We start from the raw sequence: 17,727 nt of genomic DNA, 5'->3' as shown, positions 1-17,727 counted from the left end.
GCTACGTCACACAAGTAAGGAGTGAAATGCCTGTTTAGCAGACTTATAAAAAAAAAAATAAACCTTTACCATTTGTGTCCAGTGCTCCATCAATATTTAATAAACAAAATCAGTTCTTCATTCACCATACACTTTGAAAGCTGAGAAAAAATATATTTACTAAACTTCAGTCCTGTTATAGTTTACTATAAAGAAATGTTCTTAACCCAGCATTACAATTAAGACCATAGATGTTAGCTTTTCTCTAAACTACAGTGACAAGTCAGCAATGTTTGATTTCAAAATAATAATAATAAAGTTTGTTTGCTGAATTTGTTTTTATTTTACATTTTCATTTGGGATTTTCTCTTTCTTTTGTGAAACCAAAGCCAGCCGGACTTATTTACACAGACATAAATTATATAAATAGTTCTGTGACACACATTTTCTCATCTTTTACACACAATATCAAGTTGCCCACAATTAAGGCAACTTATTTTCTGGACATCAAGAAGAGAGAGGTTGCCCACGAGACAACCGTCAGCAATTCCCAGGTTTTAAAATACAATGTAAAAGTGTTCTGATAAGACAATAGAACTACACTTTTTTTATATATATATTCTGTCCAGAACTAGAAGATTTAAAATTCTGTCATTCATATTTAAGGAATAGAAAGTGCGAGACAAGACCACCAACTGAAATAACCCAACTTAAAATAACACAACCGCTCATTAAAGAAGAAAGATATCATTTAAGCCAATTAAATACCCCCATTTTTATATAACTATTATACAGAAGAAGAAAAAATGTGTCTAAGAAAACACCAAAATGATTCAATTGCATAACAGATTTGAATAATCTAAGAATTATTAATGAATCAGATAACAGGGTAATGTTATTGCCGCAAATTATCCAAATCATGTGGTCATTAATCATCTTCATTATAAGGATGGCCAGGTCAGTGTTTTCAAAGCAATGCATCACAACAACAACAACAAAATCCCAAAAAGCTGAATGAATCTTATCGACATGTGCATTTGGTAGCAATCATCTCCTCGTACTCCTTGTAAGCGATGGAGCCATCATTCTCAATGGTCAATACACTTAACGGATTATATTCTGAAGGCACACATGAAGGTCTAGGCACAGAGGAGTCCAGCTTCTCGTAAATGATATTCTGAACCATCGTGTGCACCGGAGACCCGTAAATATATCCCATAGCCCTCGGACAAGACCCCTTACAGTACCTCGGGTTGTATTTGTGAGGTGCTATGATCCAATAATCCAGTTTGAGCTGATTGAAGCTCACTTTGAAATCGTGCAAGTCACAGGCATCTGTGGAAAAGTCGTACATTGGGACTAGTGTAGGCATGCTGGTTTCCGGCGAGTTGGTGGTTTTTAACGTGCCTCGTCTCTTTCGTGAAACTGAATCCCACCATGTAGACTTTCCATCCCATTGGTTTGATGTCAGGTCTACCATCCGCCCTCCTGAAGCTCTTCTCTGGTACGCAACCTCGCTGGTGTCATTGAGGTACAGAAGAAGAGACGGAGATCTGTGAGTTAACTCCACCGGGCTCTTATGAACCCGGCCTCCGGGACTAGGGATCATGTCTTCAACACATGTCAGGTTTATGAGCAGATGGATGTCTTTCTTATGGGCTTGGATGAGAGGATGGAGGAAGGAGGTCACGTCGAGCTCCACCCAGCGGCGGCGGACTCTTCTGTCAGTGTGGACGCGGAAGCTGAGAAGAGGGACCGACTGCTGCGTGCCGAAGTGAGGAGAACACATCTGATCCTTCAAGGGCTTCTGCTCTTTCACGTCGAGATAGCAGAGCGATGTGAAGGGATCGACGTGGTTGTGGTCGAAAGAGTAAAGCAGGACCGACTTCAGCAGCTGCTCCTGAGACCTCACTCGAGTCAGACTGTAGGAGATATCCTGCATGAAGAACTCTGCCGAGATAACACATAGCACCATTGAGGAACACATCCTATACTGTGTGTTTTTAGTGCTTGAGATTGTTCGACTGCAGTTTGTTTGGAATGAAATTCCGTCATTGTGCGTCAACTCAACCGGGGACCGGTTCCATAAAACAGGTTTAGCAAATATGCCAGGCTTATTTCAGTTAGTCTGACTTATTCTGAACAATTTAGCCTGTGTCTGACCAGCTGGCAGCTGCCAAGTCCTACTTTTCCAATACAAATAAGACCAATCTATATATTTTCATAACTGAATAAAAAAAGTTATGACCGGTCTTGCAAATAAAAATAATAATAGACAATTAGTCAAACTAAACCGGGCTTATTTGGTAAACTTGTTTTATGAAACAGACCCCTGAAATGCCCTGTTAAACATTTACTACTTCTGATTAAATAAATACATAAATGAAAGCCAAAATATTAAGAATCATGGATGCATATCCACTGTTTTGTAGAGAAGAGTCAAAATGACCATTTTGGCCTGAGATTTGGAGCCAAATTACAGGATGGGAAAAATTACTTTAGAAAGATAACGGCACCGTCATTTTAATTATACACAGAGATAGGTCTAAAGGTAAAATCTGTTTACGTTCGCAATCTTCGTTGCATTGTACACCACAGGTGATCAATCAAAAATGGGGAAAACACTTTCTATTCATTCTCCGAAGTTACATGCCTGTAACTCAAGAAATAATAAAGATATATCAATAGCATTTTAAATTATGGTTTTCTTTTGTAATCTTCATTTTTAAGACCTTGTATCATTCGATATAATGCAACAAAGATTGGTAAAGTCAACAGATTTTACTAATAGACCACTGATCTGAACGTATAAAAAAAATATAATTATGCTGCCATCTTTCCATCTGTAATTTGGCTCTGAATCTCCACTGAATACGTTGATCCAAACCCACAAGAGTTTCACTCATTCTCAATAAATTAACGACTGTTATGGGTCTAAAGGAACCGATTAATGGTATGTAAAGCTCTCAGGTTGAGATCACAGTAATCAGAAGGACGTATACCTCGGTTCTGCTCGAGACACTCCTCTCGAGGCGTGATCAAGCGGGCAGTGTTGTACAGGTGAGAGGCCTCGGGACTCCTGTCCGGTTTGGATGATAGTTTATACAGTCTCTTCATGTAGCGCACATATCTGGAGTCCGGTTTGGCTCGTGGTGTGACGGCTCCCCATGGATTCTGCTCTGATAGAGCCTTCAGCAAAGGGCTCAGGATATTACCATGGTGCACGGACAAGTCGGGTTCAAAAGACTCGTTTTCCAAGTTGTAGCATGAAGTAAGCGACAGGCCGATAATCGCGAGAACTGTAAAGAAACAACGCGCGCCACGTTTAAAAAGCGGCGTCGCCATAATAAGACTCCAGTCTCCGGCCAAACCGCGCTTCCGTCCCTTACCTGACAGACAGGTGTGCGCAATCAGACCCACTCGGGGTTTTTTGGCAGAAATGCCAGAGTAGGTATCCTAAAAATGTTTATATAGGTGGTAGGATTTAACCGATTTTGATTTTACACGTCTCAAACAACGCAACACTTCTTTTAGAACCGGGTCTGTGTAATTACATTTGAAGAGATGGTTTGGAAATGTATCTCCAAAAGAGTGAAAATGGTTAATAAAAGAAATATGGCTAATGACTTTAAGAGAGTTTGGTCTGCGTCAGTTGGACAACTGACTTAACTTATAAAGATTGATAATAAAACATATTTATAGTAGCTATTTTCCCTTTACTGTTGTGCAAAACATTTATTTTAGGGTACACTCTTAGAAGAAAAGGTTCTATATAGAACCTTAAAAGCTAGGTTCTATCAGGCGCTACGTATTTGCAACCCCTAAAAGGTTCTATATAGAACCCTTTTTAAGGGTTCAATCAAAAGAACCCTTTAGGGTTCTTTGTAACCAGGAAAAAGGTTTTATATGGAACCTTTTAGGGGTTCATTCATGATTATTTCTTTTGGCCTTTCCGGATTAAATATTTCATATAATTGACAAACATCAAGACCCTAAAATGTAAAAATGTAATTCACATAAGAAGACACCCATGAATAATGAAAAAAAGCTCACCCAAGGTGCATAGAACTCATTTATTTATATTAACAAAAATAATTACTATTACTGAGAGAATGCTACTGTAATTTCAAATATTCAAGGCTTTAAATGTAGAAATCAACATTAAAACACCAACCATTTAAAAAATCTCATAAATAATGAAAATAGAGTTTCACCTACATCTACATATTACAAAATAAGTCCATTATAAAATTACATTCATCTATCACTAATAAATAATGCAAATATTTCCCATCAGGGTTAGAACAACATCAAGTACCTCAAAACTACAAATCCATATTAATATATCTCACAATGGAAATATACAGATATAGAAGTACTTCAAATCTACAAATTCATATTAATATCACTCATAAAGAATGTGAATACATAGAGTAAAATTCAGATCAACATTTCAGAACATCAAGTACTTCAAATCTACAAATTTACATTAATATCACTCATAAAGAATTGTAATTACAGATTCAAATTCAGATCAGCATTTCAGAATAACATCAAACGCCTCATATTTACAAATTTACATGAGCACTATTCACGAAATGTGAAAAATGTGAAGTGACATTCAGCCAAGCATGGTGACCCATACTCAGAATTTGTGCTCTGCATTTAACCCATCCGAAATGCACACACACAGAGCAGTGAACACACACACACACACACTGTGAGCACACACCCGGAGCAGTGGGCAGCCATTTATGCTGTGGCGCCCGGGGAGCAGTTGGGGGTTCGATGCCTTGCTCAAGGGCACCTAAGTCGTGGTATTGAAGGTGGAGAGAGAACTGTACATGCACTCCCCCCACCCACAATTCCTGCTGGCCCGGGACTCGAACTCACAACCTTTCGATTGGGAGTCCGACTCTCTAACCATTAGGCCACGACTTCCCATAATATATCAAAGTATTATGATAATTGATTATACATTTTGAGCATGGGACAGTGGCTTCTGGAGAGTTTAAACAGGTATTGCTCAACAAAATTCATCATGTGAGTGATGTGCGTGGGATATTCCACACTGAATATGAAAGAAGTAGCAAAGATGCACTCCATTGCCTCCATCACATCCATTTCTGCGCTCACAATGTTGACACCCTCCATATTGATGTTGGCTCTTTTTGCACGGAGGGGGTTTGAAGCTTCATGAAAAACTATAGTCGGAGTTGGTTTTACTGATTCCTGCAAGTTGGAAAAACATATAAATTATTTGTGAAATAACTTAGAATGTTGCATACTTTCTTCCAAACAATTAGGGATGTGACTGACCATTTTTTACCACAGTGGAAAGGGCCGATTCACTGGCTAGGTTGCACACGCAACTCACAAACAATCATGACCACAGAAACTTCAAGATCAATGCAATATTCATTCATAAAATAGCTTGGATAGCATACTGAAAAACTAAAAAGCAACAATGTATCCGTTTTTGATTTAACTAAACTTGCAGCTTGATTATTGAAGAGACACTACACAAACATTATTCACACATGCAGTTTCTCACTTTCTCTCTGTTGTTAATTTAAATAAATATGCTATTCGTTCAAGCTACATCATTTCTGTATCTGATTTAAAGCATGCAGAATGCTAGATCTAAAGGCCGGTTGCTAAAAAAATGCATCAGTGATTTTTTTGCCTCCACGTCTTTCATTTAAATTGTGCAAATGTTTTTGTGAGAAACTGAGCAGCCCTCTCTAAATTTCAACATCTTTGTATTTCTCCTGATATTACAAAACAACTGTTAATAAGAGTAAAACAGTCTTCATTAGAACATTATTCTACAAGAGCAAGACATTTTTATTTAATTTTGTTATCACATTCACAGAGCTACATGCAATCAAGTGATCGTGGCAGTCAATTCTTTAAAATGATGGCATCTCAAATATCTGCTCATCACAATGAACGTCATACGGTTTGGAACTCAAGTTCAGATCTTTTTCTGAACCAATGCTACGGAGGTTGTAAAAAAAAAAAAAAAAAAAAAAAGATTAAATGCAAAATGTCTCAGTTCACATTACTTTAATCTCCGAGTGCAAGTGTTTTGTTTGCATGTATGTCATTGCAGCAGCACATTAAACTTTAATTGTAATTAAACTGACTGGAACTACCTGTGAATCAAAGTATTTTAATGCACACCTTTTAGCCAATCAGAATCAAATATTCAGACAAACCATGGTATAATTAGATTTATTAGAGTAACCATTCAACAAACCAAGCAACTAATGGTTGTGTTAAGGAAAAAAGAACACTTTGTGTTTGTGTCAATTTGCTGAAGTAAACAGTAGTGTTCTTGTTGCTCAATTGGGAGAGCATTGTGCTATCAAGCGCAAGGTTGGGGGTTCGATTCACCAGGAACACATGATAGGCAATAAATTGATAGCCTGAATGCACTGTAAGTCGGTTTGGATAAAAGCATCTGCTAAAAGCATTAATTTAATTTAAATTGAATTTAAACTGTTCAGAACTTGAAGAGCAGTCTCTAGATTAAGATGAAGGTTCTTCCCAAACCGCATCTTCACTTCATGCAGCAGCTACCAAAAAAAAAAAAAAAAAAAAAAATTCATTTAAACAATTTTGATTTTATTCAACAAAAAAAAGAAAATGCAGTAGAAATACTAAACTCAAAAGGGAACACTAAAAAACAAATACTCACAAGTTGTGGAACCCAAAGAAATGGGACCATGTCCATGACCTCTCATGTTGATTTTGTCATTAAATCAACTCTTTTAAAAAGAGCGCATCTCATTAGATTTGTGATATGTTGGTGTAGTCAAGTTGTCTTTTACGTAGTTCAGCATTTATCACAGTAATGTGCTCCTGAAAACTTAATTGATCTTCTCCAATATTTTCCAGGTTTAATATAATCTGAAAAAAGTAGTAAATAACAAAATTCCTTTTGTATATCGACAATCTCCTAGCATTACTGGTCAATAAATAACCAAGCAATTTTAAGACATTTTAGTGAAGGATAAAACAGACAAACCTCCTGGGACTGGGTGGAAACCGGATTATCAGTACACAGGAGTACTGGAAAGTTTGCAGTCTTGCATCTTTTTGTTTGCTGAAATGAGCAAAAGACAGTTCATATAAGGAAAACTATTTAGAAGTAACATAGCACAAATAACTGAAAATCAAGTATCAATAGAATTAAAGCATTCAATCACCCCAAAAAAAAAAAAAAATTCTGTCACCATTTTCTTGTTTACCTTTGTTGTTCCAATCCCACATGACTTTTATTCATGGATGTCAAGAATAATAAAAAAAACTTGATTTGGCCGCATGTCTCATACTGCAGATTGTATGGCTGTTCTGTAGGGCTGTTCTTCATTACCATTTGAGTGTGCGGTCAAAAACTAGCTTAGAGCACTATCTGCAGTTAAAAACTAAGCTTAGGATCAGAAAGCACAAAATTTAATAGTTTGCAACAAGTACAACCAAACTTACCGAAGTAAGGCAACTTGTGACCCTGTCGCGGTTCAGGCTCTTTCGTGTTTTAGTGTAAATCAGCTGTAGAAACATTGACAACTTAATTACTAATGGGTTTAAAGCTTATAAAAAGTAAATTACTTAAAAAAAAATTATATATTTCTCTGACTTGTTGATGTGCCGGTCCAGTTATCAACTCAGTGGCTGCGGCGTCTTCGCTTCTCTGCTATCTACTGTGGAGATACTGGCGGTTTCCTTTTTGTTTGTGTGGGTGTCGTGTTGGTGTAGATAATAAACACAGCATAGCACAACACCAATATAGAAAAACTACCAGTCGTGCAACACACAAATCACTGCAATTCGTGAATATACACAAGCTATACATTTATATCTAAATTATGACTATGGCAGACAGACTGGAACGCTTTTTTTGTGAAGCTGGATCTTAACTTCGGACAGAACGAGGCAGCATAACTTAACACAGGACGTCACTCACCAATAAACTGGGAGCAGACTAATCTGATGACTCCCAGTTTGGAGTCCTGTTGGACAGCACTCCAGTGACTCCACCCTCCACCGGGACAGGACGGACGATGTAGACTCTGGACAGCAGAGAAGGCGAAGACACAGCAGCCACAGAGGTGATAACTGGACCGGCACATCAACAACTTCGGGCCATAGACTGTATAAAACAGCTTCGGGCTTCGACACGAGCAAACAATAATCCCATACAACGATCGTGTCAACAAAATAAGTCAATCGCAACTACCATCCAGCAGTAGAGAACAAGGGGAACAGAGCAGCACCTAGCAGAGTTCAAGGGGTAGCAGACACGCGCTTTCAGTTCATTCGCCCTTTTTAAATAATCTGTGATTTGTTATAGCGATTACCAACAGCTGTAAATATGCTAATCAGTTCTGATCCAGGCCCTAGGAAAATACAGGGGCGTCATCCCACATTCTAAAGATCATAAAACAATCACCAAAATAAAGTGCGCATCAAATAAAAACACCACATCAAGAGGAAAAAAAGGGAAAAACAATCAGTGCCAAATACACACATGGAAAACAGCACCCAAAACAAATAAAATACAATCTCTCCATATGAGTCAGTTTGGGAGTTCGGAGCATGAATCATTTGAGTCAGTTTGGGAGTTCGGAGCGGGTTCGCGAATCATTTGAGTCAGTTCGGGAGTTGGGAGCGTGAATCATTTGAATCAGTTTGGGAGTTCAAAGTGGGTTCGCGAATCATTTGAGTCAGTTTGGGAGTTCGGAGTATGAATCATTTGAGTCAGTTTGGGAGTTCGGAGCGGGTTCGCGAATCATTTGAGTCAGTTTGGGAGTTGGGAGCGTGAATCATTTGAATCAGTTTGGGAGTTCAAAGTGGGTTCGCGAATCATTTGAGTCAGTTTGGGAGTTCGGAGCATGAATCATTTGAGTCAGTTCGGGAGTTCGGAGCGGGTTCGCGGATTATTTGAATCAGTTCGAGAGTTCGGAGCGGGTTTGCGAATCATTTGAGTCAGTTCGGGAGTTCGTAGCGGGATCGCGAATCATTTGAGTCAGTTTGGGAGCTCGGAGCGGGTTTGCGAATCATTTGAGTCAGTTCGGGAGTTCGTAGCAGGTTCGCGAATCATTTGAGTCAGTTCGGGAGTTCGTAGCAGGTTCGCAAATCATTTGAGTCAGTTTGGGGTTCGCAAATCATTTGAGTCAGTTTGGGAGTTCGGAGCGGCTTCGCGAATCATTTGAGTCAGTTTGGGGATCGCGAATCATTTGAGCCAGTTCGAGAGTTCGGAGCGGGTTCGCGAATCATTTGAGTCAGTTTGGCAGTTCGGAGCGGGTTTGCGAATCATTTGAGTCAGTTTGGGAGTTCGGAGCATAAATCATTTGAGTCAGCCTACTGAGCAAAAGTACGTCTAAACGACGTCTTTGTCGGACGTTCAAATGACGTCCCCTGAAGAGCCAGAATGAAAGTTCTTATGACGTCTTTTTTCGACGTCTTTTGGACGTCCAATATCGACGTCCACAGGACGACTCTAGGAGGTTAAAATTGAGTTCAGATGTGGTTATAACTGGACGTATTTTCAACGTCTTATAAGGTCTCATTTATACTGTTTCTGGACAAAATAAACACTCTTAGGCTGCATTCAATTAAATCTTATGTTTATTTCCATGCCATTTATATTTGTACTTGTAAATAAACTTAAAGAAACAGTGTGTTTACACATAAACATAAAAATAAAATAAATTTCACTCATTATACAGTTGATAACAATTAACAACAAACAATTTAGTTTAGTTGGGTCCACACATTATGTTCACCTGTTGGAGCTTCACTTTTTAAGCTTTTTCATTTTTATTTCAACTGCAATTAGCATAAAATTCTTAAATATGGTATTCTTTATTCATGCAATAGTCAAGTGTTTGTGTGCCAAAATATTATCTGCATGCACAATAATAATAATAATAATAAAAAAACATTAAAATAAAAAAAATAAAAAACAATATACTACAATGCAAGGGTTTTTGATCTGGGGTTCAGGACCAAAGCAAATGGGTCCACAAAATAATTAATACCATATTTTCCAGACTACAAGTCATATTTTTGAATCTTCTGAGATGTTCTGAATTATTCCAAAGTAACTTATATAATGCATGTAATGTCAAAAAGCCTAAGCACAACGTAAACATAAAAGTGGGCACTTAAAAGTTTCTATATAAATATAGTTCTCACTCTCTCAAGTCTGTCTGTACTCAGTAGCATTGTCTGTACCTCTGTGTTTTCTACATTTCAGGATGAGGTTCACAGAAACGGAGATGGCAAGTGTATTTTTTATTTTTTTGGTTTCTTTATTTAACAAAAGATATACTGCTTGTAACTAATGGCACTAGAATTAGTTTATTTTATACATGGGCCTAAATATTTTTATTTTTGTTCTGTTTTGAATAGATGATTTGAAAGTGAAGGAAAATAAAATATTTACAGTGTTTATAGTTTTTAAGTTTCTTTACATTTGTTTTATTTATCAGTATTTAAATTATTTCTGTTCTATTATTATTATGTCTTCACCAACTGCCCTGAAACACAAATTAAATATAAATGAAACATCATAAATATAAATATAGCTTCACAATGCTCATTTTTACCTCTGTGGTGAAGATGTGATCAGAAAATTCTGCCAGACTGATTTTTTTGTCTTTAGTGAATCATTTCAAAACGTGATTTTAAGAATTATTTTAAAGTTTAAAGTGCCTAATTTCACAGGATCACGTGAGCATCCAGGATACACCACAAAGGCTGTTTTAATACAAGAACGAACACTTCACACAAGATAAAGGTTTGAAAATCTTACATTATGTTAAATGTAGTGACAGAATGTATTTGTATTTGCCAGTAACGTTACTAACACTTACCACTAGGTGTCAGTAGTGTTAACGTTACCAGTAGAGTGTGTAGATTATGAATCAGAAGTTAAACTTTTTTTGTTGCTGTTCCCGTCCTGAAAAGTAGAAAAAATACATACAAAATAACAAAACCGTTACTTTTATTTGATCAAGAAAAATTACCAATTTTAATAACTAAGTTAAAAAGGATCATCATAATTTTATCTCAGACTGTAAATTGAACCACCTAAAATAAACCAACAGGGATATGTACAATTACAAAGAGGAATTTGAAAATATATAATCTTTCTAACCCAAATAAATAATTTGAAATATTAATCTGAGGTGAAATTTAACATTAGATTGATAAAACGACGAATAAAAGAACATTATGCTTACCTTTGGCTCAACACCAGTAGTCAGATGACCGTTACTGTTTGAATTTCAAAGTAACGTTAACGTTAATTAGCTCCGTCCCGTTGTGAAGGTTGTTCGTTAGTCAGGTATCTCTGTAGGTTTATAAAGTGTCCTCAACGTAGAAATAAATAAATTAAAGGATGGCGGTAGTTATATCTTCAGTTTTTTGTAATAAACTGAATTATTCTTCCGTCTTCGTGATTGTTTGCCCCATCACGTTTTTTTCTGCCACCACGTTTACGTCACTAACGTAACAATACGTTTTTTTTTTGTTTTTTTTTCTATTGTTCAAAGAAATATACAAACACCACACAAGTCTTACGATACACATCTTAATATAATACAGATAAGTCCAAATAGCAGCACAATATATCAAAAGCATAAAAAGAACAACCACACACACACACACACACAAAAATATATAAATAAATAAATAAATAAAAATTACACAAGGGGGGTTTCGTCAAAAAATACCTTAAGAAGATTATATAATTTAAGGCCTTTTTTGTTATTCACAAGTCTTAAAGAGTAACTAAACCCTAAACCAACTTTTTTTAGTTAATGATCTATAAGAATGGGGCTTTATTAGTGCTGTTCATTGATTCGAGTAACTATTTTGACATTTGAGAATAAAGTGTTTTAATTCTACAATATATGGTGTAAAAACGTCTGAGTGCTGCCCTCTTCAGGTTGAACGGTGGCTACTGCAGTTGATTTTTCCTATTGGATGTTGCGGTGGCAAGTGAAGTAAGCGGTGGCAGATGACGTAGCCAGTTTCCAGCTCACCACGCCCCTTGGTACGAGCTAACACGCCCTTGCCCTTGACAGTATAAAACCATCAAAATCACTGTAGTGAGTCAGGAGCTGGAATTGCGAGTATTGGTAACGACCAGGATAGACTAATATAGCATCTATTTAGCATAGCAATTATATAGTTATTTAGATCTTCAAGTTAGCGTAGATTTATCTGTATTTAGTACAGTGGTCAGGATGGTACGAAGGTGTGTTGCAGGTTGCGACTGCACTGCTGGACTGCATTACCAGCAGACTTTAAAATTAAGCGCCAGTGGTTGCATGCACTTGGCTTGGAAGACTGCAAGTTCCCGCCTAGAGCTTGAGTGTGCAAACAGCGTTTTACACGGGATTGCTTCTTCAACGCAATGGAGGTGGAAATGGGCTTCTCCACACAGCTCGCGCTGAAAAGTGACGCGATGCGGGAGTTACCCCCAATTTCCACCAGATGCGTAACGGCTGCGTTACGGCTCCGGCACGGCGGCGGAGTCAATAGGTTTCCATTAAAGTCAATGAGTGTATTTCCACTGAATGCGTTACAGCTGCGTTCCGACTCCGGCGATCCGCAGCCCTCCGGAGCAGATACGCAGAGCTTCTATTTTTGCCGGATGCCGGAGCGCTCCGCAGCACTACAGGGCAGAGTACGCAGGACAGGAAGTCGAGTGACAAAACAGAACAGCCAGAAACAAAATAAAAGATCCGTTTAATTTTCAAAATAAAATACACCGCGCTCATATTTCCCTACACTACACCTTGAAAACGTCATAATGGGCGGAGACAGGCTTGTTGAAGTTTTAACCCCGTTGCCACGATGGATGAAGAAATGAAAAGAGAAAAGAAAAGAGTTCTATCCTATACTCCTTCGGATGGAAAACTGTTCCTGGTTTGGTAGTTCTGTATAGAAACTACATATCGCGCGATCACACCAGAATTCGCGAGATTACATGGGGCATCGTGACGTCAGCTGTCAGTCATGACCGCAGCCGTTCCGCAACAAATACGGACCTGGTGGGTATTGACGGACGACGGAACACGGAGCTGTCACGCAGCGGTGCCGTAACGCAGCCGTTACGCATCTGGTGGAAATTGGGGGTTAAGAGCGCAGTTTGAGCCAGCGGCTCGAATTGATATGAACAGACACCTCGACATCCTCCACTTCAGGTAAAAGTGGGGGAGAAAAGTCCTCTACTTCAAATGATCGCTCTGTTGCAAAGCTACTTGCGTCATTACAGTCACTCTCCATTTTAGCGTCTCTGACAGCAGCTGTCAATCAATCCGTCACTGCGGGTCTCAGGATCACGCCGCACTCGCTCAGCCCCGCCCTAGGCTCGTCCCCTCTATCTCCGCTGTGATCTGCCCACTTTTCAGCATTTTTCAAATATTGTCAGTGGGTGGAGTCAGGCTCTGAGCAGGGGTTTAGTTACACTTAACGACTTGAAGAAGATCATTAAATCTTTAAGGAATAGTGCAAAAGTGGGAGGGTTCTTAAAGAATCTGCATTTGTGAATGAAGTAATTGGCCAACATTACAATATTATTCACCAACACTTCATTATCGTAATTCAAAGAAAATGACAAATATTTTATAGTTTTAAAGTTAAAGTCAGGTATTACATATTTTAAATTTAACCAAATATAAAGGTCATCCCAGAATTTCTTTGAAAATTTGCATAAATAAAATAAATGTTCCAACGACTCTATATCTGCTTCACAAAAAAGTGCATTCATTACAATCCATGTTAAATCTGTGTCGGAGGAAATCATTACAAGGATAAATATCAATAATTTTAAACTGAACCTCTTTTACCTTTGGAAAAAGTGGAAAAGTAAGAAATCTTGTTCTAATTTGACCCAATTTGTCTTTGGGGAAATCAAACATAAGAGGTCTTTTTTTAACATTACCAGGGAAAATCTCTATATTTACCAATGTTCTTAATACTTTCTTCTTACAGCCATCCTCTGTAAAATTAATGCCAGAAATTATTAGACTTTTCAATCTTGGAATCACAGGTGAATAACACAATGCACCTTTGACCATCTGAACCAAACCACCAGGAACAGCTTTTAACAAATTTACATATGAATTCTGAGTGCAAATAATGTTATATTTTGCACAAAAATTGTCATAACTAAGGAAATGTCCTTCGCCATCCATAATGTGTACAATGGACCAGACACCTTTATCCATCCAGTCCTGAAAGAACACTGATTTCCTATTAATAAGTATACACTTATTTTTCCACAAAGAGCAACTATGTGGGGAAAATTGTGTTTGTAAATCATTTTCCAATACAATAATACCTGACTATGAAAAGATGACAATTTACACTTTAGTTTTGATGGCTCAAAATCACACCTCAACAGAAAATCAATGCCCCCCAAAAAATCAAAGATTTTGGAAGAAAAACTAGACCAAAAGGAATGTTTATTCCTAAGGAAAGCTTGAAGCCATCTCAATTTAAGAGTGCCATTCATAACATCGAAATCAATAATATTCAAACCTCCCTCACTGATTGATACACCTGCTGTGTCCGAAACCGCTCCCTATCCACTATATAGTGCACTATATAGGGTGTCAGCCATTTTGTAGTGCTGTCCGAATTCTGAAGGTGCGTTCCATTCGACAGGGTCCCTACGCAGTGTTCACTGCTCCCTACTCCCTGAGCACGGTATATCAGTTGAAGTGGACTTCACTGACAATAACGGCTCATTTGGAACGCCCTGCAAACGTCATCAAAGAAAGTCAACGATGGGGTCGCGCAGATTATGATATAAAATAAATATATAGGACTACATTCATATTTACATTTTTATTTACAATCGCATTTAAAATATGTACACTATACAATAAAAAAAGAAAAAACATTGAGTACTATATAACGAAAAACGTATGTTTATTATACACTTTAATTGACTATTGCTGCTATTACTTGATAATGAAGTTCTACATCCTTCCTAATAAACATACAGAACCAGAAAGGATGACAAAATGGCTACAAGCAATAAGTTGTGAGGATGATCAAGGGAAGTTGTGGAAATCCCAGGTCTAAGCATGTGTGTGTGTGCAGTCGGCATTCATCACAGGCAGGCTACGTTAACATTGTGTTCATTATTAACGTTATCAAAACTGTGTAAGGTTGTTTCAGAAAGTGGCATGTATATATAATTAGCCTTATCATTCTACCTTAAGCAAAACTATGTAACGTTAGCCTAGTGTCGAACATGAACCCGTTTACCCACTTAAAAAAGCGTGTGGACACGTAACAACTTAGTTTTGTGTCAGAACTTTTACACTTTCATTCATAAATTCACCCCGTCTGTGTTTGCTAAACGATTGAATCGCGGAATCCAGTCAAAAATAGAACTTGCTGTATAAAGACGAACGTCACGGAACTTGGCTATTTTTGAACGAATACATCTATATTAGGGCTGTAAAATTAATCAGATATCGATATGGACTTGTGTATATGAATATTAAAGTTAAAAGAGACTAAAATTGTTCTACGCGTCTCTGGGAATGAGTGCTCAATATGTGCATTTTTTTCATTCAGATACACACGATGTTCGCAGTGTTTTCCCCCACGCCGACTCCGCCCTCGCCACGCCCCCAGCTATGACTAGATGCCGACTGTATGTATAGACGTCTCATTTTTGTTGGGAGTTTGGCAGTTCGGAGCGTGAATCATTTGAGTCAGTTCGGAAGTTCGGAGCTTGAATCATTTTAATCAGTTCGGGAGTTCGGAGCGGGTTCGCGAATCATTTTAGTCAGTTTGGGGATCGCGAATCATTTGAGTCAGTTTGGGAGTTCGGAGCGGGTTCGCGAATCATTTGAGTCAGTTTGGGGATCGCGAATCATTTGAGTCAGTTTGGGAGTTCGGAGCGGGATCGCGAATCATTTGAGTCAGTTCGGATGTTCGGAGCGGGTTCGCGAATCATTTGAGTCAGTTTGGGTTTCGCAAATCATTTGTGTCAGTTTGGGAGTTCGGAGCGGGATCGTGAAACATTTGAGTCAGTTCGGGAGTTCGGAGTGGGTTCACGAATCATTTGAGTCAGCTTGGGAGGTCGCAGCGTGAATCATTTTAATCAGTTCGTGGGTTCGGAGCGGGTTCGCGAATCATTTGAGTAAGTTCGGGAGTTCAAAGCGGGTACGCAAATCATTTGAGTCAGTTTGGAAGTTTGGAGCAGGTTCGCAAATCATTTGAGTCAGTTTGGGGTTTGCGAATCATCTGAGTCAGTTTGGGAGTTCGGAGCGCCTTTGCGGATCATTTGAATCAGTTCGAGAGTTCGGAGCGGTTTCGGAAATCGTTTGAGTCAGTTCGGGAGTTCGGAGCGGGTTCGCGAATCATTTGAGTCAGTTCGGGAGTTCGGAGTTGGATTGCGAATCATTTGAATCAGTTTAGGGTTCGCGAATCATAGCTGTATATGGATAGGCATTTTAACTAATTTAGTAGCTAGTTCTAATTACGTTTTCCACGCGTTTAGGTGTCATATGTGAACTCGTATTTTTTGTTTTAATGATGTGCCTTTTAACAGTATCAAATATATTCAAATACTAAACAAATCGTGCCTAAAAAGTGCAAGCATCTAGGCTAATGTAAAGTTACATGATGAAGTCATACTAGTGCGTGTGTGCATTTAGAGTGCGTTCTTTCACTGCATTATTCGGTGTATTCAAATGCATTTATGAATGCATGTGAATGATCACAAAATTCAAGATATGGGGGTTAGAAAATGTATATATTTAAATAATTTTATGTAATTAATCTATATCACACGAAGAGTGCCATTTCAGTTTTCTCCAAAAATCAGCATGATTAAAATGTGATATTAAGTTACTACAAACAATAATTAAATTACAAATACAAAATGTTGCAGAATAATGTAATATATGAATGAATAATAGCCTAAAGAACCTTTGTGCCAAAAGGGTTCTTTCTTGTCATTATAGAACCTTTTTTAGCATAAAAGTTTCTTTGGAGTTGAGTAAAGAACCCTATGGTTCTATATAGAACCCCAATGAACCCTTTTTTCTAAGAGTGTAAGTACTCTTTCTCCCGGCAGGGGGTTGGAAGTTGCTTAATAAATGTTAGCTTTGTTTTCCCATTGTTGTAATAATTGTTTATAGTTATGACTGAAATGTAGGCTATTTTGGCCAATATCGTGCAAGTATTGTAAATTATCAACCAATCGTGGCCTGTGAGAAGGTGGGATCTACAAACAACTGTCCAAAGTTATGCAAATACATAAACATAATATTTAGTGCTATCAAACGATTAATCACATCCAAAATAAAAGTTTTTGTTCACATCATATATGTGTGTAGTGAGTATATATTCATTGTGTATATATTTATAATCATCTCATTTATATTATATAAAAATAAAGGCTATTTCATATATAAATATAACATTGTTTCTTAAAAATCTATGGGTGTGTGCATAATTAGAGCATAAATTCTGGGGCATTTCAACCCAACTTTGGGTCAAATATGGACTAACTCGGCTGTTGGGTTTTTTAGAGTGTATAATAACTAATATATTTTTTGAGCAAAAACTTTTATTATGGATGCGATTACTTGTTTGACAGCACTAAATCTAATGTATGAGAACTGTTGAGAACATTAAGATAAAAACTAATCCAAAACCAAAGCCAAAAATAAGAAAATTCTTAGAAATGTGTTTCCT

At 37.7% G+C, this 17,727-nt stretch overlaps 1 protein-coding gene across 1 annotated transcript; it reads right to left on the bottom strand.

The window, feature by feature from the left end:
- Nucleotides 1-298: 298 nt before the first annotated feature.
- On the bottom strand, nt 299-3,418 carry LOC132109384 (growth/differentiation factor 9-like). The gene is made up of 2 exons (XM_059515404.1): nt 2,982-3,418; nt 299-1,929 (listed from the first exon to the last, which is right to left on the bottom strand). The coding sequence occupies exons 1-2, from the start codon at nt 3,322-3,324 to the stop codon at nt 1,001-1,003; spliced, it is 1,272 nt and encodes a 423-aa protein (XP_059371387.1). The 5' UTR covers nt 3,325-3,418; the 3' UTR covers nt 299-1,000.
- Nucleotides 3,419-17,727: the final 14,309 nt, after the last annotated feature.

The sequence above is a fragment of the Carassius carassius genome, chromosome 29, assembly GCF_963082965.1.
Source record: "Carassius carassius chromosome 29, fCarCar2.1, whole genome shotgun sequence".
Classification (NCBI taxonomy): Eukaryota; Metazoa; Chordata; class Actinopteri; order Cypriniformes; family Cyprinidae; genus Carassius; species Carassius carassius.
Note: the sequence above shows the minus strand (reverse complement) of the source record. Positions and strands in the feature narration are given on the sequence as shown.

Coding starts and splice junctions, on each gene's coding strand:
- LOC132109384 (XM_059515404.1), bottom strand. CDS start 3,324: ATGGCGACGCCGCTTTTTAAACGTGGCGCGCGTTGTTTCTTTACAGTT. Junction 1,930..2,981: donor GTGTCTCGAGCAGAACCGAG/GTATACGTCCTT, acceptor TTATCTCGGCAG/AGTTCTTCATGCAGGATATC.